Source organism: Taudactylus pleione, unplaced genomic scaffold (assembly GCF_031769625.1).
Source record: "Taudactylus pleione unplaced genomic scaffold, aTauple2 ptg001990l, whole genome shotgun sequence".
Lineage (NCBI taxonomy): Eukaryota > Metazoa > Chordata > Amphibia > Anura > Myobatrachidae > Taudactylus > Taudactylus pleione.
Genome location: NW_028286386.1, coordinates 6,217,207 through 6,241,738, shown reverse-complemented (window position 1 = coordinate 6,241,738; position 24,532 = coordinate 6,217,207). Strand labels below are relative to the sequence as shown.

The 24,532-nt window shown below is 41.9% G+C and overlaps 1 protein-coding gene across 1 annotated transcript in view; it reads right to left on the bottom strand.

Annotated features, from left to right (window-relative positions):
- Positions 1 to 24,532, bottom strand: part of LOC148435844 (homeobox protein EMX1-like) — a 35,642-nt gene that overhangs the window by 1,216 nt on the left and 9,894 nt on the right. The window contains exon 2 of the mRNA XM_088465443.1: positions 1,850 to 2,034. Within this exon, the coding sequence (XP_088321569.1) occupies positions 1,850 to 2,034 (185 nt within the window). The remainder of the gene's footprint in view (positions 1 to 1,849; positions 2,035 to 24,532) is intronic.

The window sequence follows — 24,532 nt, the reverse complement described above, 5'->3', positions numbered from 1 at the left end:
GCCAACCCTAGACTGTTACTGTTAATAGAAGAGAGGAGTTCCATCCCAAGACTGTTATTGTTAATGGAACAGATGAGTGCCATCCCTAGACTATTATTGTTAATAGAAAAGAGGAGTGCCATCCCTAGACTGTTACTGTTAATAGAAGAGAGGAGTTCCATCCCTAGACTCTTATTGTTAATAGTAGAGAGGAGTTCCATCCCTAGACTGTTATTGTCAATAGAAGAGAGGAGTGCCGTCCCTAGACTGTTATTGTTAATAGAAGAGAGGAGTGTTATCCCTAGACTATTATTGTTAGTAGAAGAGAGGAGTGCCATTCCTAGACTGTTACTGTTAATAGAAGAGAGGAGTGTTATCCCTAGACTGTTATTGTAAATAGAATAGAGGAGTGCCATCCCTAGACTCTTATTGTTAATAGAAGAGAGGAGTGTTATCCCTAGACTGTTATTGTTAATAGAATAGAGGAGTGCCATCCCTAGACTGTTATTGTTAATAGAAGAGAGGAGTGTTATCCCTAGACTGTTATTACTGTTAATATAAGAGAGGAGTGCCATCCCCAGACTATTATTGTTAGTAGAAGAGAGGAGTGCCATTCCTAGACTGTTATTGTTAATAGAAGAGAGGAGTGTTATCCCTAGACTCTTATTGTTAATAGAATAGAGGAGTGCCACCCCTAGACTGTTATTGTTAATAGAAGAGAGGAGTGTTATCCCTAGACTGTTATTACTGTTAATAGAAGAGAGGAGTGCCATCCCTAGACTCTAATTGTTAGTAGAAGAGAAGAGTGCCATCCCTAGACTCTTATTGTTAATAGAGAGGAGTGCCACCCCTAGACTGTTACTGTTAATAAAAGAGAGAAGTGCCATCCCTAGACACTCAGGGGTAAATTTAGAAGTTTTTAGAAGTGGAGATGTTGCCCATAGCAACCAATCAGCTTCTAGCTATTATCTTCTAGAAGGTGCTATTTAAATGCTAAGTAGAATCTGATTGGTTGCTATGGGCAACATCTCCACTGCTAAAACTCTCACTTTAGTAAATGTACCCCTTATTGTTAATAGAAGAGAGGAGTGTCATCCCTAGACTCTTATTATTAATAAAAGAGAGGAGTTGGAGATATGGTTCTCCCTGCAGCTGCCTCCGGGGGGTTTCACACACAGGGGACACACAGACACTCACATGCACACACAATTACTTACACACACTCACACATACTTACACACACTCACACATTACTACACACACTCACAAAACATACTAACACACACCGCTGCTGCAGGAGACCGGGTCCTGACACTGGAGGGAGAAGACGCCAATTTGGAAGGTGTGTAATTACTGACTAGTTAAGCTAATTGGAAACTTTCAATTGCTTAATTAATCATTAGGAGGGGTGCCACTGGGGTCTCAGAGCATTTTCCCACAATTTTTCCTAAAAACGTGGATTTTATGAAAAATTGGTCGTGCGCTAGAAGTAATAAAAGAAAAAACAACCTCCCAGTGCTCAAAAACAGCAAAAATCCAGCTCCTGCAGGAACAACACCACAGGTGTGGGATTTTTGCTATTTTCACATCGAATTGAATACCCCCCATAAAGTTGTGGCTAATCTTTCTATTTATGTTTGTGCTGGACTAGTCAGTCCATATGTGCCAAGTGAAGATATTTAAGCTGTTCTCTAACAGTCATCATCCTCGTGTATTCAATGTAGAAAGATGGCAGGCAGCCGCAACTACTGCTTTTTATTTTGTGGCAAAAAATGTTGCTGCTATGTAGAACACAATTCATATTAAGAGTAGTATAGTGATGTTTATAGACAGTAAAGTACAGTAGGGCTTACTGTGACTCCTGCTTTACCTGGGTCTCTGTGAGGCACAGGCTGTTTGCTAGCTGTTTCCTTTCTGTGCCCACTACATAATGGTTTTTCTCAAAGGCTCCTTCCAGGCGCAGAAGTTGTGAGGGAGAGAAAGCAGTTCGTATCCTTTTGGGTTTTCTTGAAAAAGGTCCCTGGAGCAAATAGTTGTCTGGAGTATTTTCCTCTCCTTGGAAAAAGAAATGTGATTAGTATTTATACAGTCTGAAAGATAGAGGTGAATATACTGTATACTGAAAACGCATGGGAGTAACAGAGCTTTCCCTAAACATAAAGCTAGATAGTACATCCCCATCTGCAAACTAGTAATACAAAAATTAAAACATTGGAACATTAAATAGCAATAGTTCATATATAGTCTGATGAGTCGGATGAGAGAGTTCTTTCTCTTTAGTACACTCCTCCATTGGGTGTTTCGGTGGCAGCTTATATGCCTCAATATCCTAATTAGGCAGATCAACGATGTATTGCGATTTTTGAACTATGTTTTCTGACATTGACCCTGACACTGTTTATATATATCTGTACTATTATTGTATTGTTTCGACAATTCATTAATAATAATAAATACATTTCACACAAATTAGGCAGATCAGTCAGGAAAATCTAAAATGGTACAGAAAAAACACGCACCTATTGGTGTAATATTCATGAGCGTAAAAGTGGTTACACTATGTATATGATATTGCTTGTACCAAAAGGAAAAATTTGTGATGCTTATTTGTCAAGGGATTCCTGGATTAGTAAATACCCTTCAATGGTTTGTCTGGCATTTGTCTTATTTGGACCTGGATGATGTCATCATGGATGCGGTATAACAATAAGGGCCGAATTCAATTAGGTGCAAAAAGTCACGATCGGCGAAAAGCGATCGCATGGCGAAGTTATCGCCACATTCGCCAGTTTTGATGCAATCTTTTAGCGTACTTTCTCAATGCGCGCTTCCACTAATATGATAATATGGACTGCCAGGAGGGGTTGACTGAATCTTTATGTATTTTGGGAACTGAATACAGTACAGGTACAATCAGGTGTTGTTGTTAACAACAATCTCAAAGACACTACCTCACTTCTTAATATTTTGGCTGACCTTAAAGCATACTTGCCTACTTTTGAAAAAGCATTTCAGGGAGATTGTGAAAGCACCACCTATGAACGTGGCGGTAAAGTGGGCGTGTACTGATACATCTGAGAGGCGTGTCATAAAATTAATTTACATCCACATGTAAATGAGCCCCAAAGCAGTTAGTAAGATCTACTTGTTGATGAAAACACACTGATACTTCTCAGAAAATACATGTAACCATAGGGATCATTGTGCCTTATAACCAATGCAGGGAAATTATACTAATGATCCCATTTCAATGTATATATCTCTGTTTTTTCTTTTATATAACAGTGTAATAATGGGGGTAAGGTGAAATGAGGGAGATTGGTAGACTCTTCAGGGAGACAGGGAGATTGCTGCTATTTCAGGAAGTCTCCCTGACAATGAGGGAGAGTTGGCAAGTATGCCTTAAGGACATTCCTTCAAACACCATACCATGTACTGTGGACATTAAAAGTTTATCTATCCCTCACAATCAGGGTTTATGTGCAATGACAAGGTACTTGGAATGCGCTAATATCATACGCCAATATCTTTATGTTTGCCTTTCAGAAGTTAATATTTTTGTTTCTGACAATATTTGTCTAGGATGTTGTTGTATATTAGATACTGTACATCAATGACCTCCTGATTCTTTGGAGGGGGGATATAGAATCTTTTACCAACATTATAGTCAACATAAATACAATGGAGCCTCCTATTAAATAAACTTACAACTGTACTAAGGTGACTATGGGCCATATTCAATTTGTAGCGAAAAGCCATTATCGGCGAATATATTTAGCCGATGACATAATTTTCACCGTTTTCACTTTTCCCCGTATTCAATTTAAAAGACTTTTTGCAAAAATCCAGGGATAAGATTTCACCATAGAATAAGTGGCGAAAAAAAGTGCAGAATTGGGGTTTTGGGGTACAAACTAAAATAAACTACCCTGCACCCGTTGGACTTTCCCCCAAAGGTATTCTGTGTCCAAAAAAATAAAAAAAAAGTTCCACAGAACACCCCCAAAAAATGTACTTTCGTTTTGGGGGCAACAAAAAAAAATTGGGGGACAAACTTTTAAAATAGCGAAATAGACTGTGGGGGGGTCCCCAAGTATGCCCCAGGTGTTTTTTTTATTGCGGTTGGTTGCGGCAGGTGGATTTTTAATGATTTATAAAGTTCACTTTAGGGACTTAAAAATATGCTTGCACCCATTTTCATGTACCCCAAATTTGATGGGACTAGTTATTTTTCCCAAAAAATTTTGATAAATGCTATTCTCCACCACTTTGTCAAAGACACATAAAAGCACCTATAGAGACCGTTTAAAGACCCCAAATACCTTTAGCAGGGCTATTGAGGGGTACCCATAGTTATCCCCCATGTCAGTGCATATTTTGGGGGTGACAGGCTGATTTCCCCAAAAATGACAGGACTTTTCGCCAATTACCTTTTCGCTGGGTCTATTTAAAATTGAATACAGGGATACGCGGGCACGCGCCCAATACTTTTTTGCCCAGAAAAGCTCCGATGATGGCGAAAAAGTCCGGCAACTGACTTTTCGCCTCAAATTGAATATGGCCCTATATATCATTTGGCTGTTGTTATTAAAGTGTTATATAACGAGATTGTCACCCCAGTATATAATAAAGATACACACAGAAATATTCTGTTGTCAGCCGAAAGCCATCTTCCATCAGTGTTAAAAAAAGGCTTAGCTAGGTAGCAAATGTTATGGATTGTTCGTATCACCAGTAACATTGAAGAGCTTAATGCTGAACTTACTAAAATAGTGAAAAAAAAATGTAAATGGGAATTCCCCCTTAAGTTACTTGGACAACAAAAACAAGAGGTCCTTAAGTTACCTAGATAACAATTGTTAGAAAGCAACAACAACATATACAATTCCATGGGTCAGCCAATGTACCCTGGCCATCCCTGTAGAGCAGTGAGGCACTATGGACATTTGGCCTATTATATCTACTGACAAGGACTTACCTAGCTTCAACAACAAACTATGGAGTGTTCTAGTTGGGCTAAGAACCTACATGACAATCTAGTACACACAGATATGTCTTGCTTTGGAACAAAATGCAACAGCAATTGGCTTACTAAACCCATAGGGCTGCTACCAGTGTTTGGGTTGTGTAACATGTAAGTACTTAAGTTACAACACACCTTTAAACACAGCCACTTAAATAAAATATACAAGATTTGAAAGTGGTCAAAACAATTTTGTGCTCTATTTCTTTATATGCCCCTGTGGGCTATTTTATGTGGGAAAGACAACAAGATGTTTCAAAGAACAGATGGAAGTCCACCATTCTACTATAGAACTAGGGATGAGCGGGTTCGGATTTCTGAAATCCGAAACCCCCGAGTCCACCAATTAGAGCCGGATCCGAGTCAGGTTCGAGTTTTCCCGCCTGACTCGGATCTGAAATCGAGGCAAAATTTCATCATCCCGCCTTCCGGATCTTGCGGGTTTTGGATTCAATAAAAAGTCCCTGCATCGTCAGCCATTTTTCACTCCGGCTGTGGACAGTGAAACAGGAGGGTGGGAGTTGTGCTTCTGTTGTCGTCCATAGGGGCTGTGTCCACTCCAAAGTCTATAGGGGCTGGCTGGGCTGTGTTGTGCAGTGTCCCTTAAAGGCTGTAGTCCTAAAGGGGTGCTGTAGTGTTGTCCAGGGGGTGCTCTGTCCATCAGGGGTGCTCCCCCAAGTGCAAAAAAAAAATATTTTCTGTTTGTGTACGCTGTAGCCACACGTGTGCCTGTGTCATAAGTGAAGGGCCGGCTGGCTCGTCTGTTGAAGGGTGGTGTAACCCCCATAGTGCCTGGAAAAAAAAAATCTCTGTTTGTGACTTGTGTGCGCTGTAGCCGTATGTGCATCAACAAAGTAGTGCCAAGCGTGCGCCTGTGTCATAAGTAAAGGGCCGGCTGGCTCGTCTGTAACCCCCAAAGTGCGCTCCAAAAAAAAAAAAAATGTTTTTTGTGTTTGTGATTTGTGTGCGCTGTACCGCACATGCATCAACAAAGTAGCGCCAAGCGTGCACCTGTGTCTTAAGTAAAGGGCTGGCTGGCTCGTCTGTTGAAGGGTGGTGTAACCCCCAAAGTGCCTGAAAAAAAAAAATCTTTTTCTGTGTTTGTGACTTGTGTGCGCTGTAGCCACACGTGCATCAACAAAGTAGCACCAACAGTGGAACGTGACCACAGTGACATCACGTGATCCAGGAAGCAGGTATGGCTGTGCAGCGTGATATTAGGAACATTTGGCTTCATACTCTGACCGGAGACTTGCTGTTGTGATCGGAGACTTGCTGTTCATGCGCTGTTTGTGAAATTTACATATATCACATTGTCCTGTGTGAGTGGTTCTATTTTTTAAGTAAAGTTTTCTGCTTTTAAAACATAATTCACTGTCTGTGCGCCTCCATTTCTTCTATTTCATGCGCATATTTCTGCCTTTTGGGGAAGGGGTTAATATGGAGAGCTGCAACACAGAAAGAATGGAGTTTTCCTGGATGTTTATTTAATATGGACATTGGTTTCTTAATGCACATACACAACACATTGCACTATAAGGGAATTTCTGTGGTGTATATATATATATATATATATATATATATAAATATACATATATATATATATAAATATACATATTGTATATATATATAGTTTTGCTACTCTATGTCACATTAGTTATGTATTTTATAGCTGGGAGGGTAATGATTCATCATTGCTTTTTGTACGCCTAGCAGTGAACACCTAGAAGAAGACCTGCCTCTCGTAACTGCAGATTACTATGTTATTACAGCCTTTTCCTCCCTTCCCTCAATAATCGGCCATGGTTTGGAGATTCAACAGTGTAGTCTGGGAATGGCCATCATCCTGCATTTATGGGCAGGTAATGAGGCATTCTGTTAGAACTTCATTTCTCCAGTTCTGTAATGCACAACATTTAATTTGGACCATTTTGACTTCTATCACGAACACCAGTGTTGGGAGATTTCTGTTATATATGAAATAACACATTCTAAACACTTGAGAAACTGATGGAAATGCTTAAAAACAGAAGCCATCAGATGCTTTTATAAAACCCTAGAATATGAGATGAGTCACATGGCATATTTATTTAGAAATGATTTCAAATACAGGGAACACTTAGTAGACAATTAAAAGTTCCATCTTCAGACCTTTAGGTTAAGGAGCTTCAACGTAAAGGAGAGCAACTTTTCATGTTAATTTAATATAGCAGCAAAGACTTTATAGACCAAAAATAATTTCCTGGATGAAAAATTATATATTTAAGTTTTATTTTCATAATTATCAGAATCCAAAACACTTGGGGGGTATATTTACTAAAGGTCACTTTTATTCAGTTTAAAATCGATAAAAATCATACACATGTTGTGTCTCTGGCACTTTATCACACACTAATTAATACTTTAAAAAAAACAAATAAAAAATTGTCTGTTAGTGAATTTGTAATTTAACCCCAGAAAATTAATTTAAATCGACATTTAGTAGACATGCTCCTTGGAATTATTTACAGATGATTTCTTTTATGTTGTTGTTGTTGAGCCAGGTATGGTGACTTTCACATAATTATAAGATTAACTGCAATTATGCAGAAAAGGCATATTATTTAAATTAGTTTAATTGTTAATTAAATTCACTTATTAATGTAGTGCTAAAGTCCTGGTTTTGCACCATTTGCTTATTTTACCTGGCTTAAAATTATGCCATATAATAACAGTCCAATAAAAGGCGCAGTTAATGCCACCTCTCTGGTGGTGCTAAAATCATAACCACCTTGAAAAAGCTATGTGCTGTTTTAGGTGCTTTCAAATGTTCCCTGCCCCTATCTCATGAGCATAAAGAAATATTGTGTTTAGGGTTCAATGCTCTAGACCAGGGATTGGAAACCTGTTTTCTGCCGAGGGCCATTTTGATATATTTAAAATTATTTGCGGGCCCGATGCAGGCCATGCTCCCTCCATGTGACGCAACACGGGGCGGGTCCACAATCGCCGTTCACTATAGCAATGCCCGAAGCATCCTGAGGATGCTCCGGGGTGCTGTAAGGGCAGCGGTGTGACCATCTGAAGCGTCATAAGGACACTCCTGGTGGCACTGCAGCATAGATTCTGGCTGCAGGGTGCTATTCTGGGCACCCTGCTAGCCAGATGAGGCTAGCAGAGAAAAGCTCCGAGGGCCAGACCAAATGACTCCAAGGGCCTTATACAGCCCCCGGGTCTGAGGTTCCCCATGCCTGCTCTAGACCCATAGCAAAATTGTGATGGCGTCCTTTGCACACCAACATGAAGGCGTCATACTCAACACAAGATCTGCTCTTAAAATGTTGAGAGCTGCAAGCATGTGTCTATGTCAGTAACAATAAGACAGATAACTAATTACATTAGTAGCAATCCTGTTAATTGCTCTAAATTATATTCTGTCATTTTATTGTTACTTTTCAAATTATTTATCCAAATCACACAATTGCCACGTACAGATACAGTTTTCTACATAGACACCGACTCACAGCTCTCATCATGTCAGGTGATGGAAAAGGGTGTGAGGGGGGGGGGGGAGGAATTATGGGGTTTATTTATGAAAGTTCAGTTTTGCACCTGATTTTATGTTTGATTAAACTCACTGTCAAAATCCCACATTTACAAAGATTCAATTTTGAATTAAGTTTCTAAATCAATATGTGTCGATTTTGAATAGTGTTTTCTTAAAAATCTTCAAAATCGAAAATAAATTCACCTATAGAATTGAACATAAAATCGAATGAAATAGAATTACAAAATAAAAAAAAAAACTTTTTTATGTATTCCTATTGGACAAAACATATCACATGCATGAAGCTGCTGTGGTTCCTCTAATTCTGGTTTGCGTACATGTCCTTTGCATGCTCAGGATCCGTGGAGGCTCCAGAGGTGGGGCTGCAGTGCAGTCCAAAAGTCAAATAGGGGAGCTACACCAACTGTCATTTCACACACTGCCCAACATCACTGGCTGGGACTCACTGGCAGTTGGTGTGGCTCCCCTATTTGAATTTTGCACTGTGCTGCAGTCTCCACTTCTGGAGCCTCCACTGCTCAGGACCCCTTCTATGCATGTGTAGAACAGGTCCTGCGTCGTCGCACACGGTGCCCCCTAAGCCTCAACCTGTCACCATTTGGGGTTGGGGAACCCAAAGACGCAGGAGCAATGTGCACTGCGTCCATCTTTGAATGAGGCCCATACTTCCTACAGCCACAGTGAACCATGTTTGGGTTCCTTTTTCTTAGAGAAAATCCTCAATTGTTTCTTGATTTATTTTTAAATTGATGAAAACATCTAAATTCACGTATTTTGTACCTGTCACATAGAGCCTTTGCAGTATTATTAATATATGGCCTGATTCATTGACGTACGCTATGGCGATAGCTATAGCTGCAATTGTGCACGTTGAGGATGTGCAAAATTATTTAAAAAAAACAGCAGCCCTGAAAAGTACAGAGACGCCCGCGGAGCAATCGCACAGGCACAACAACTACGTACACATTCCCAGCCCACAAGCACATCCTTCAATAACCATCAGCTCAATTAAATCAACAGACATGTGGTATGGCAGCCTGAACAGAGACACCGGAGGTACACTGCTTGAGTACGGATTTGCAGGCACACCCAGTGACACTCCCCAAAACCGGCCACGACACATTGCATTTTTGCCACAGCTCATCCGTCAATGGCCAGAAACGGTGCCTGTTTGTCAATCACTCTGCACTATGGTAAGCATTAATAGCAGCATCGCTTTTAGATTTTGGTGCATGCACAGTGCGAATAATATGCATGCGCAATTTTCCAATAATTGCGCAATTGCAAAAACATCTGCATAGCATCCATCATCACTATGTTTATAGGCATCATAATGAAGGTTTAAATAATAGAATGTTGTTTAGAAGCTAAAATCGCCTCTCTGCTATTAGTCTATTATTTTGGGGATTTTCTGTTCGATTTTGTGTTTGATTTGTGTTCGATTTTTTATTCGAATCTTAGTAAATCAGGCGATCCTGTGTCCACCTATGTAAAAGTACCGATGTTTTAACGATATTAGATTTTGAATCCGATTCAGGGCCTGATTCATTACGGATCGCAATAAAGCGTACGCACGCAGTTCAACTGTGATAGTATGCTAATCCAGAGCGATCACAATGCCGCCGCACCACTATGTTAGGACGCCCACTTCAACTACACGCACATCTGTAATGGTTAGCACGACTGCAAAACATCGGTACAATCAAGTACCATCGCTGCCTCATGCACAGTTAAGGCAGGTCAGACCTTACTCAGGAATTGCTTACTTCAGCGCACGCTATGAGGCTTCAGGCTGCAGATGGCATCGCAGTGGCTAAAATATGCACGCCCCTGCAACGCCGTTGAAACACACTGACACGCCTGTGTTTGGCCGACCAGCCCTCATCACCACCCCCAAATGGCACTTCCTGTCAATCACTCTGCGATGAGTCTGCGTAGCCTCTGCGATTGCAGTCCCAATTGCAATAGCAATAATAACATGTCCATGTATATAATGTCCTTCACTGTACTGTAAATTACTTGGTTTTTTTTTTGTTCACTTATTAGTTTTATGTACTATGTAAGGCGCTGTGGAACACTTGTGGCGCCATATAAATAAAGGATAATAATAATAATAATATGCATACGCCAAATGCAACAATCGGCCGATTGCGTTATAAGTAATGGGCAACATCGAATTAAAATCGAATTCAAAGTCAAACACACTGCAAATCCAAAATTGAACATTAGTAAGTATACCCCGAAATCTCAGTGAGGACTGAGCTCAGAGGAGTGTCACAATCATCTCTGCTCATTGTGCCATGTGACTGTGGTTGCTATGGTAGCCTCATAACGGCTCAGTGCGCCCTGTGCCACTGCCGCCCCCTCCGCCTTAACGCATACCATCATAAGGCTGTTCCCCAAGGGCAGGGCAGCAGGACCACGACCGGAGCAGTGCACACTAGCCCGAGCCTCCTAAGTATGCTCAGAGCAGTGGCACAGGTTGCAGGATTTGTGGCCGGAGCATCCGAAGCACCAAAATCGACTATCCAGATACAGTGGTTGAGGGGCTGTGATGGTAATGCCCCCAGGGCGCTCCACCCTTTGTGACGGCACTGGCTGCACTGCCCTCGTTGCGGCCCTGATTTAATAGCAGCTTAAAGAAGAAAACAAGGGAATTGGTAAATACTAACATGTTTCTTATATTCTGCTACATAGATTAATGTTTAAAAAGAGAAAAAACAAAAACTATTTCTTGAGCTTGCAGCTTTATGGAACATATTTATTTCACCTGGAATATGTCCCCAGTGCTGCCAAACCCCATAACAGTCAAAGGAAGTGCTATCGCTATAGCTACACCCCTGCCTGTGTTTGTATTTTAAAATTTCGATATGCGCCAAATGTAACGAGAATGTTTTTTTTTCCTCTCTCAACTTGAAGTACTTCACAAAACCATGCCGGTCAGGAAAACAAATTCAAAACAGTACAAGATTAATGATGTTGCAATAGACTACTTTTGTACAGAAAAGTACGTACTTTGATGTCCTTCCATTGTGACTGAAGCGAACACTCATTTTGGATTGCGGTAATCATTTAGAGTATGCTTCTGGTGCTCTGGCAGTAAAATAGTTATCTTGCTCATCATGTGTCAGAGTGGTAATGTGCAACAGGCCAATTGACAATCAATTTAGAGCTGGTCGGCAAAGTATTCAGATGTCAGATAGCCCTCAGGTGCACTGCAATTGGCCTTCAAAGCTCACCTCCTAGCTATAAGAATTAAGTCGACCTCAAGACCTTAATTGTACAAACTTGAATGATTAAGAGCTGTTGCAATGATAAAGCTTTTTCATATATATATATATATATATATATATATATATATATATATATATATATATATATACATACATGCTGTATCAAGATAATGTTACCGGAAAAAAACAGCACTCCAAAGGTTAATGCAAAAATTTTTTTTAATGTAATTAATTCTCTTGAATGATGCATCAATAAATCACAAATCAAGAAAGTGCAATGTGCCAAGCATTAGCAGCAGTAATAAAATACTTGCGAATTAGTAGCATTCTAGGGCTGCACTGACAATATATCCTCATGTACTTGGGCTCCTAGAATGCTACTAATTCGCAAGTATTTTATTACTGCTGCTAATGCTTGGCACATTGCACTTTATTGATTTGTGACTGAAAACTACTATAAATGTGATTGTCATTCCGGAGTCCATCTTGAGATGATATGCATCATTCAAGAGAATTAATTACATAAATTTTTTTTTTTTTTGCATTAACCTTTGGAGTGCTGTTTTTTTCCGGTATCATTATCTTGATACAGCATGTATGTTGATCCATTATGACTTAGCACCCTCCATTGATTTCATGATTTTGGGAGTGTGCAGGATTTGTTTATTATTGTGTATATATATATATATATATATATATATATATACATATACATACACACATACGGTGAATAGGGTGAATCATACAGGGAATGAGCGTTTAAGGTTTAATACGGTAATCTTAAGTCTTAGTGCATACAATCTTAGATTAGATCTACAGTTTTGACTATGTATTATTGATGTAAAACATATTATTAATGTACTGGACTTGCCCGTTCATTTGGTAGCATTGCGCGTCCATTCAATAGTAATTTCTACACCTCTCCTGTTTTTTAGTTGTCAAATTCTAACTATTCCTTCAATCTTTAAGCCAAAAATGTATTTTAAAAGTATACATAGTAATAGTATTTATGTTGTATCTTCCATACAGAGGCGTCACTGAGTCTGGTGACACCCAGTGCGCACTCTGGATACCCCCGGGCGCGGAGGCATATACACACATGCAATAACTAGTACATACTGTCCGTGAAAAGTGGAGTGAATGATAAAGGAGAGACTACCAACGAGAGCTTTCAAATTGCACAAGTTAAAGCCTATTTTTCTTACAGGTACATACTAATGCCATGATCAGCAATGGAAGTGGCGCTGCTCCAGTCCTTACACAAGCTAATGCAAACATATGCTTTCTATTGTAGTATCCCATAAAAGCCAAACAATGTAACTGAAATCAATATTAGAACTACCAACAATGTAGATACTATCAGTTTAGACTGCGACATAGATGCCAGGTTTTAATGATTCCTCTCAAATTTTCTTTTCTCATTGTTTCTATTTCAAAAACTGTTTTTCGATAACCGTACACCGGCACAGCGCCATTCTCTATGACATGATGAAAATAGAAATCACACATATACTCTGTACTATAAAACTACATATTATGAAAACATTAACTATCAAAAAATACTAGTTCTCCATCTGTTTTCTGCTTTCCTATAAATGTTCAAATTACAGTGTGAAGCAGTTTGTTTCGCTTATGTCACATACTAACCACACCTTAAAACGTACATTTATTTCTCGCAAATATGGACTCAAAAAATTACCTCAGGTAACATTCGGAAGAAGTATGTATGGTGGTATGTATGTATGTATGTATGTATGGTGGTATGTATGTATGTATGTATGTATTCGGAAGAAGTATGTATGGTGGTATGTATGTATTCAGAAGAAGTATGTATGATGGTATGTATGGTGGTATGTATGGTGGTATGTATGTATTCAGAAGTATGTATGGTGGTATGTATGGTGGTATGTATGTATTCAGAAGAAGTATGTATGGTGGTATGTATGGTGGTATGTATGGTGGTATGTATGTATTCAGAAGTATGTATGGTGGTATGTATGGTGGTATGTATGTATTCAGAAGAAGTATGTATGGTGGTATGTATGGTGGTATGTATGTATTCAGAAGAAGTATGTATGGTGGTGTAACACAGCAGGCTGAAAAATCAGTTTCATTTTTTACAAGGCAGAAGTGCATACAAATGTATAGGTAGGGATAATTTATTTAATCCTGCTTGCTGAATAAACCTTGTTACACACACACACACACACACACACTTGTTGTGCGTCTGCAACAATACTGCTGAAATTGTAGGTTTTCATTAGACATAATAACTAATGCTAGGCAAGCACTGCCAGATAAAATGCCTGTCAGACCTGCAGATATTTTATCCGGCAGCCTGACACCCTGCAGATATCGCGGGCATATACTGTGAGATATTGTATTTGCCCCGAGATCTGCGCTCCTGCCCTGGGAAGGAGACATTTCCCTGTTCTTACCCTGTGAAGGAACGGGGGAAATGTCAGTCTGTCAGCCACGGCTGGGCATACACTGCCTGATGTGGCCAACTTTTAACTTACAAAATATGGCATCGGACGGACATACTGGCGTGCCTGACTAATCGATATTTTATCATCGGTCAGCCGCACACACAGTACAATTATTGGGGCCATCCGCCGATTTTGAGCGTATCGACCCGATAATTGTATAGTGTATGCCCAGCATAAGTAATACTGTCTTATAGGTAAAGTACTTTTCTGTTTACGGCGACTAAATAGGATTCATAGGGAACCATATGGAGGAAGTCTTTTCTTGAAAGTTGTAAAATATGATTATAGAGCCAAATGATTGAGGGCCTGATTCAGACCCGCTCGAGAGCGCACAGGGTCTCCTCGCAAACCCGATGGTCGCGATAATCGCGACCTCTGCCAGGCCCCTCACAAAAGAAAACAATAAATGATAGTATAAAATGCAAGTCAGTATGTTGTGTGGATTATTTTGATGTAATTAATGCATATATAATAGTTTAAATTAAAAAAAATCTATATATTTTTTTTCACTGTGAACATACAAAAGGCAAATTACATTTCCATGTCTGAGTCATATTATATGAATAACTATTTTACGTTACTTTCTGGATAATGCAAAGTGCAGCTAAACAATCACTATGGCTATGGGGGAACCTACTAAAGTGTGGTTTTCCGAAACCAGGAGCAAATGCAAAATTTCAAAAGGAGGGTTTCCAAATGCAGCGTTCATGGACAAAGCAGGCAAAGGGGTTTTTTTTAGTAAAAGGGATTGACCCCACCCCACCACTAACTAAATGCTCACCTACACCTTACGTTATATCATCAATGCAACCTCAATCTAGAATCATACAATGCAGCCCTACATACAATATGCAGCATATCACATGGTGCCTCTAAATCTCTGCAGCATATCACACAACTTTCTATGTACACCACACTAATCATACAATTGCATAATCTTTTGCACAGGATGATGGGACACAGTCACGCATAGGCCTGACTTTTTGTACTTGGACCTGAATTCAATTTAATAACAGGTCCACAGACTGTACCGCATCTAACTGCCCCACATGTTTGTACTGCAGCACTGCCAGCACAATACAAAGATAAACCATACGCTGAATAACTTTTCACAATATTCTCAGTTTTTACTGCAGCACATCACACCATACTCTTTGCAGCACGCAACACCATGCCCCATGCACTCTGCAGGATATCACACAACTTAAATGTATAGCAGAAACAGCATGCAGTTTGTACTCCCTCGTCTGTCAGAGCTGGGGGGGTTTCTGGAGGATTGATGTGCGGTTTGGCCTAAACTGCAAGCTATTTACCCCAGGCCGCACCCACATGCAATTCGAGACAAAATTCCACACTTTGCGTGAGAACTTGAGTCTTCATCTCCCATTTTGCTGGATCGTAAAGCCAGCGGTTTAATTGTAAAAACACATTCAGTATGTGTGGCATATTGCAAACTACAAACACCCTGCTTAGTAAATACGTACAATCTAAGACTGCTGACTGGAGACTGCCATGATGAGGTCTCTTTGAGCAGCTAATTAACAATGTTAGAAATTGATTGTGGGGTAAGCAAAATGTATGTAATTCTGTCATAAACACCTCTGAATAACTGCCAATGTGCTATGTAGCTCAGATTCTCATGCTGCGGTAAGAGCCATCATTTCCCTATCTGTTAACTGTAGATCACATCCAGCTCTCAAAAGCTATGGAACTAAATAACAAATATTTGCAGTCCTTGTTTGAACATAGCACAAATCTCATAAAACAAACATGTGCATAGTGAATGTGCAGTTACATCATGTTAGCATTGGAAATATCGATAGAATAATCACGTTCAAAATGAGTCGCTCAAAATATTAATATATATTTCCCCTCGCTTGCTGAACCCTGTATGACATATCCTAGCTGAATCAACATATATTGAAAATGGAGCCATTGTTAGCTTAATGCAACTTAAATACTGTATTTTGTTGGGTTTTTGTAAAATATATCTTAATTCTACTTACACCTGTATAACTGTAAGCACTTTGGGCTGATAGACATGCAATCCGCATGGAAAACCGATGTTCATGTAGTTGAGTGATTTTTAGCAACTGTACGTGCCCACAAGTGTATCAAATCCCCTACGGCCCATGCATTACACTAGACTACATAAGGATGCCCACTTTACCTTACACACATCCATAATGTTTAGCAAGACTGCGAAACCATCGGCACCATCGCAGCCTCACGCACACTTGCACAAGCTCTGACCCTTACTCAGGAATTTGTAACCTCATCTCACGCTATAAGTCACCAGGCTGTGTATGGCATCGCAGTGGCTATTTTACGTAACGCCCTGGCATGCCTGCGTTTCACCCGTCACCACCCCCAAACGGCACTTCCTGTCAAACACTTTGCGATGGGTGAGCGCAGTCACTGAGATCACAGTCCCGATCATAGTGACTGGTTTGCGGACTGCGATGCATACGCATGTGCAGAACGCAACTATCGGCCGCAGTCAATCAGGCCCACAACCTTATACTGCAGCTTAGTAATGTAAGTTAGGGATACGGCGCATGTTAGCTCAACTAGTAATAGGTCTAGCCTAGTGACACACTGCAGCTTAGTAATGTGAGTTAGGGATATGGCGCATGTTAGCTCACCTAGTAATAGGTCTAGCCTAGTGACACAGCGTACACTGCAGCTTAGTAATGTGAGTTAGGGATATGGCGCATGTTAGCTCAACTAGTAATAGGTCTAGCCTAGTGACACAGCGTACACTGCAGCTTAGTAATGTCAGTTAGGGATATGGCGCATGTTAGCTCACCTAGTAATAGGTCTAGCCTAGTGACACAGCGTACACTGCAGCTTAGTAATGTGAGTTAGGGATATGGCGCATGTTAGCACAACTAGTAATAGGTCTAGCCTAGTGACACAGCGTACACTGCAGCTTAGTAATGTGAGTTAGGGATATGGCGCATGTTAGCTCACCTAGTAATAGGTCTAGCCTAGTGACACAGCGTACACTGCAGCTTAGTAATGTGAGTTAGGGATATGGCGCCTGTTAGCTCACCTAGTAATAGGTCTAGCCTAGTGACACAGCGCACACTGCAGCTTAGTAATGTGAGTTAGGGATATGGCGCCTGTTAGCTCACCTAGTAATAGGTCTAGCCTAGTGACACACCGTACACTGCAGCTTAGTAATGTGAGTTAGGGATATGGCGCATGTTAGCTCACCTAGTAATAGGTCTAGCCCTAGTGACACAGCGTACACTGCAGCTTAGTAATGTCAGTTAGGGATATGGCGCATGTTAGCTCACCTAGTAATAAGTCTAGCCTAGTGACACAGCGTACACTGCAGCTTAGTAATGTGAGTTAGGGATATGGCGCTTGTTAGCTCAACTAGTAATAGGTCTAGCCTAGTGACACAGCGTACACTGCAGCTTAGTAATGTGAGTTAGGGATATGGCGCCTGTTAGCTCACCTAGTAATAGGTCTAGCCTAGTGACACAGCGCACACTGCAGCTTAGTAATGTGAGTTAGGGATATGGCGCATGTTAGCTCACCTAGTAATAGGTCTAGCCTAGTGACAAACCGTACACTGCAGCTTAGTAATGTGAGTTAGGGATATGGCGCATGTTAGCTCACCTAGTAATAGGTCTAGCCCTAGTGACACAGCGTACACTGCAGCTTAGTAATGTGAGTTAGGGATATGGCGCCTGTTAGCTCACCTAGTAATAGGTCTAGCCTAGTGACACACCGTACACTGCAGCTTAGTAATGTGAGTTAGGGATATGGCGCTTGTTAGCTCAACTAGTAATAGGTCTAGCCTAGTGACACAGCGTACACTGCAGCTTAGTAATGTGAGTTAGGGATATGGCGCCTGTTAGCTCACCTAGTAATAGGTCTAGCCTAGTGACACAGCGCACACTGCAGCTTAGTAATGTGAGTTAGGGATATGGCGCATGTTAGCTCACCTAGTAATAGGTCTAGCCTAGTGACACACCGTACACTGCAGCTTAGTAATGTGAGTTAGGGATATGGCGCATGTTAGCTCACCTAGTAATAGGTCTAGCCCTAGTGACACAGCGTACACTGCAGCTTAGTAATGTCAGTTAGGGATATGGCGCATGTTAGCTCACCTAGTAATAAGTCTAGCCTAGTGACACAGCGTACACTGCAGCTTAGTAATGTGAGTTAGGGATATGGCGCCTGTTAGCTCACCTAGTAATAGGTCTAGCCTAGTGACACACCGTACACTGCAGCTTAGTAATGTGAGTTAGGGATATGGCGCCTGTTAGCTCAACTAGTAATAGGTCTAGCCTAGTGACACAGTGTACACTGCAGCTTAGTAATGTGAGTTAGGGATATGGCGCATGTTAGCTCAACTAGTAATAGGTCTAGCCTAGTGACACAGCGTACACTGCAGCTTAGTAATGTGAGTTAGGTATATGGCGCATGTTACCTCACCTAGTAATAGGTCTAGCCCTAGTGACACAGCGTACACTGCAGCTTAGTAATGTGAGTTAGGGATATGGCGCATGTTAGCTCACCTAGTAATAGGTCTAGCCTAGTGACACAGCGCACACTGCAGCTTAGTAATGTGAGTTAGGGATATGGCGCTTGTTAGCTCAACTAGTAATAAGAAGTAAAAAAAATACAAAAAAAGGTGCCAATGCTGTGTAGTACTGAGTGCAATCAGATTAAAGCACTGATTATTATTATTTATTAAGCATACAGTATGGGCAGGATATTAGATGACAAAGCCTTTCTTCTAACTGTGTTTTTTTCAACAAAGAAGCATTTCCTGCTGATAGGTCCCTGACAACTGAACTCTTGCATCAATTTGTGTATGCCATATGTAGGGCTCCAATCATTTTTAAATTAAAAACCTGTACCGCATGTGACCTTAAGTTGGGTAAGGTAATACAATCCATCCCATACTTATTTTTTGGTTCTAAATAAAATAAAACATTCCTATTATTCATTTATAGCCAGCATTCAACACCACACTTTACAATTGGAACCTATTCCATAGTTGCTGACTTTTTTTGGTTTAAGGGCATCGCGTAGATGACGTAACTGAGAGTGATTCATATCATCGCAGAACATCCATCCCACTGCAGAAGTGGGGGCATCTGGCAGAGACTCCTTGATATTCCGGGAAAGTAAGTACATCTGTTTGGATTTATTATGGGAAAATCATTGAGAGTTAATGATTTGGGGTGAAAAAGAGGACTGTTCTGTGAAGACTTGGACAATGGGAGCCGAGGCCTAACATAACTGTCATTTCTCTAGTTGAATATTGATGTCTCTCAATGTGTCATTATGACAGATTGTTTTAGTGTAACGTTTAAATCAAAAGAAAATAAGCAAACCAATCTAAAGCAAATCTTTTTACAGCATGATGACTTCTGCTACTGTGGTGCAAGTGGAGAGAGGAGAGTGGAGAGATAGTCCTTCCCATTCTGCCATACTCCACTGTGTTACACGGATTTAGATGTTTTTTTTTTGCTAATTCCAAGTGCAGGGAACGTTTTTCTTATGTTTTATATAGTCATATTTCCCAATGTTTTCCCGTCACCTGGCACATGGATAAACTATGCCATTTTGACCAGCAGTCATTTAAATATCATGTTATACTTGTTGGTGTGGATGAATCTGACGATCCAATTAAATATACGATAAAGTTAATACTAATTCAAAAATGTTGCTTTGGATTGTAGTTATAAGAAATGTTGTGTTTGGTCTTGTGCTGATTATTGAAATTAGTAAACAATTATAGTATTAGTATATGCGCCTCCCTTTACCCACAATGCATCATGTGACCCTGTAGAATCAACCTAAGGCACACGGTGTCATGGAGACTTTTTTAAACATAGAGAAAACAACCTGATTTTCCTTCTTGACTCATCTACATCTGCATTGACCACTTTACAGCCAGAGGGGGATGCACACACACCAGGGAATCATCGTTTTATGGTAAATGTACAAGATTGGACATGCCAGCATGACACTACTATAGCACATAACATACTGCAAATGTTGCATATCTCCTTTCACCTCTGCCACTGAGCCTTGTGTAATAGCTGAGTTAAAATTTTAACACACAACTGAAAGAACACATATATTAAATAATTAAGTAATTGTTTTACTGAATTAGGTCATTTCACCAAAGTGCATTTAAACCGTTTTAATAGGTGGTATTGCATAAAAACAAACAAAAAAGTGCATTCATCGTAGATTTCTCAAAAACACAAGTGCTATTAAGCTGCTGGTACAGACGTTGCAGGATTTCTACAAAGATTATATTGTAAATCCTGCTCAAATTATTTAGCTCTGGTGCTGATTGACAGATTGTCACTGAGAAGGAGGCAGAGGAGGTATTGCCTATTGGCATGAATATCACTGCTTCCACTTTGCTGCCTCTTCTGAAATCACAGCCTTTTTACCCCCTTCTCTAGCTGGGAACTTCCTGTCTGAGAACAGAATGAGGCCAGGATTTACAAGCCAAGGAGCTCTTGCTAAATGCTATAGGGTGTGTACCAGAGGTGGCCAGGGGCACCGAGAGTGGGAGGGGCGTGTACAAATTACCTGGGCCCGAGCTTGCTGGAAGGTCCCGGTCGGGGCCCGGGACCGGCACCGCTCACCCCCTCTTACATCACAGCAGCCCAGCACACGCTGCTGTGTGCTGGGCTGCACTGGGAGACTGTTCATGGCTGCTAAGAAGCAGCCACAGCAGGCTCCTATGCCTGTGAGGGGAGCGACTATGTGCCGGGCTGAGGGGGCTCACTGCGTGCCCCTCGCTGCAAAACTGTTATTTTATTTTTTTTACCTAAGGGGCCCGGCACGGCTCTCGATGGGCCTGGGGGCGGCTCCTGAGGTGAGGCTGCAGCGCAGTCCAAAATTCAAATAGGGGAGCCACAAGAACTGCCATCCCAAACACTGCCAAACATCGCCAGCCGGTACTCACTGGCAGTTGGTGTGGCTCCCCTATTTGAATTCTGGACTGCACTGCAGCCCCACCTCTGGAGCCTCCACTGTTGTGTACACAATACAATTCCATAGATATACAATCATCAATTAAAAATGTAATAACGTCTGGGGATCAAAATGATATCTTAGACCAATAGTTGCCTACTTTCCTCCAATGTCCTCGAGACTCACACATTTTTTGAGCTCTCCCTGCATTCCAGCACAGTAGACCAGTCTGCCAGTGAAGTGGGCAATCTGGGGGCTTGATGACGAGATTTGCTATGAATAGTATTATTATTATGCTTTATTTATATGGCACCACAAGTGTTCCGCAGCGCCTTACAAAGTACATAAACAAATAATTTTACAAGTGACTTACAGTACAATATAGGACAAGGACATGGATAATATACATTGCTACATTAGTGACCATAACACCTAGATATGTAACAGAGCGTAAGCAACCAAGTGTTAGGTGCCCTGGTGGGTGGTAAGAACTGGAAGTAGATGAAAGTAGAAGCACAAGAGGATAGAGGCCCTGCTCGTAAGAGCTTACATTCTAAAGTATCATTGTGGACTTGCCCCCTGCGGCCTGATGATGCAAATCGCGTCAATGAGCAGCGGGGGCAAGACCATGATGACATGATTTGCGATATTACGTCCCCTATTTCCCACCTGGGCCTCTACTCAAAAAAGTTTGTATTAAAATAACAGAACATATGTGTTGATGGCTAAAATAAAAAAGGTCTCATTAAAAAATAACACTTAAAATTGAATTAAAACATATGATTTACTAAGCCTATTACAAACAATGCTCAACAACCTGGATCAATAAATGCATTCCCCTGGGACGAATAGACATTTTCTAAGAGAAGGGACATGCTTTATATGCACAGAAAATGAGCAAGTCACAAACAAAAATGCAAATTGCCGTTTTGTACGTAAATGGACACATAGAATTGATAAGTTTTATGTTAACATAAAGTTGCATGCTTTGTACTTGCATTAAAAACACAAGTCAAGTCAGAGACATAATTTTGATGTCAATGGGTAAGAGGCTTAAGTGTTCTGTTCGAACAAAGAGCATAGAGAGCATGTGAGAAGGCAGAGTAAGTACAAGATATGATGATACATACTGTATGATCTGATATAGAGCGGGTATAAAGTGCTCAAAGTAACATTCAAAATATATTATCAAAACCACATTGCCTGTACTAATTTCCATTCAGCACACTGCTTGTACTACTATTTAGTCAGGGGCAAAGTGATTCATTAAACTGAGTTGAACCACCCGGCTAAGCTCAGTGGTGTCTCGAGACACGGCTCTTTGTGCAGACTACTGAGCAGTATAGCAGGGACGCTGCCGACTCAGAGTGAGTCGCTGCCAGCTCCGAACCCCCTCAGCCCTGCACTACTGATCATCCTAATGCAGCGACTCTCCCGAGTCAGTGCACACACCCTGAGTTCCGGCGGTAATGGCGCGACTTAGAGTGAGTCGCTGCCAGCTCCGCCCCCTGCAGCCCCGCACTTCTGATGATCCTTCTGCACGAGTCAGTGCACACACCCTGGGTCCCTGCAGTAACAGCATGAGAGGCTAGAGAGGTGACTGTCTAAAAACAGCAAACAATGAGTGACTCGAATCATTCGAACATCTAAATGATTCGTGTCATTGTGTCGAGACTTTCACTCAGTAGCCATCTCTACTATTATTCATTCACCACACTGGCCGTACTACTTTTCATTCAGCACACTGCCCGTACTACTTTTCATTCAGCACACTGCCTGTGCAACTTTTCACTCAGCACACTGCCCATACTACTATTCATTCAGCACACTGCCTGTGCAACTTTTCATTCAGCACACTGCCCATACTACTATTCATTCACCACACTGGCCGTACTACTTTTCATTCAGCACACTGCCCGTACTACTTTTCACTCAGCACACTGCTTGTACAACTTTTCATTCAGCACGCTGCCCATACTACTATTCATGCAGGGGGGTTTTCCGAGTACCTAGAAACCCCCCCTGTCCGACCTGGTGAGCAGCGCTGCTGCTGAACAAAATATTTTTTTTTCCAAAGATTGACACTGCCTGGGCTGGCTGTAGGGAGAGCTGCTGCGGGCAAGCTCCTCCCAGTCAGTCCCCAGGCCGGGCACCGTGATCCGGATGACTCAGCGCCTCATGCCGCCCTGGACACACTGTCACTGCCAGCCAGGGCCGCCATCAGGGGGGACTGCCGGGCCTAAAGTCCCGGGCCCAGAAGGCAGCACAGTTGATAAGCACCAGCGGCATATTGTAGGATGTGCCGCAAGCCAATCAGGAGCCGCTGCCACGGCGGCTGGCTTCAAATGCAAAATAGTACTGTTACCCGGGCCTCTCTATCCGGGAGAGTGTTTGCGGCAGCAGCGTGCTTAAAGCAGAAGCTGCAGTCTGCAGCCGCCAGCCAGCTGGAAGAGGGCAGCCTGCCGAGAAGACAACAGCCAGGGGAGAGGGAGGAAGAGCAGCAGCGGCGGGGGTGATAGCAAAAGGGAGAAGAATAAGTCTGCATCCGCTGCTGCGCAATTATGAAGACCTCAGAGGAGCAGGAGATGGTGCGGGGGATCCAGCTTCCTTTCCAGCTTTTCCAGTGGTACAGACAGACCAGGTACAGTGCCTTCTGCTTTCCCACCCTCAGTCCCACCTGCTCTCCCACCTTCGCCCTGCTCTCCCACCCTCTCTCCCACCTTCACCCTGCTCTCCCACCTTCACCCTGCTCTCCCACCCTCTCTCCCACCTTCACCCTGCTCTGCCACCCTCTCTCCCACCTTCACCCTCTCTCCCACCTACTCTCCCACCCTCACCCTGCTCTCCCACCTTCACCCGGCTCTCCCACCCTCTCTCCCACCTTCACCCTCTCTCCCACCTGCTCTCCCACCCTCACTCTGCTCTCCCACCCGCTCTCCCACATTCAACCCTCTCTTCCACCCTCTCTCCCACATTCACCCCTCTCTTCCACCCTCTCTCCCACCCTGCTTTCCCATCCTCACCCCGTCCCACACCGCACTCTCACACCTTCACCCTGCTCTATCACCATCACTTCTACTGTATATTATAGATTGACATGTTAACACCCACAGCCTAAACTTTGATATATTTTTTTTAGCTGGTTCACGCACATTACCACAGCAACGCCCCCCCCATCACCCATGGGGGGGCCCTGCTTATTTTGTGAGTCCCGGGCCCAACAATCTCTGATGGCAGCCCTGCTGCCAGCTGCTATGGAGTTACGGAGCTGTCAGTCGCAGGACGTAGGTGGCCGTCG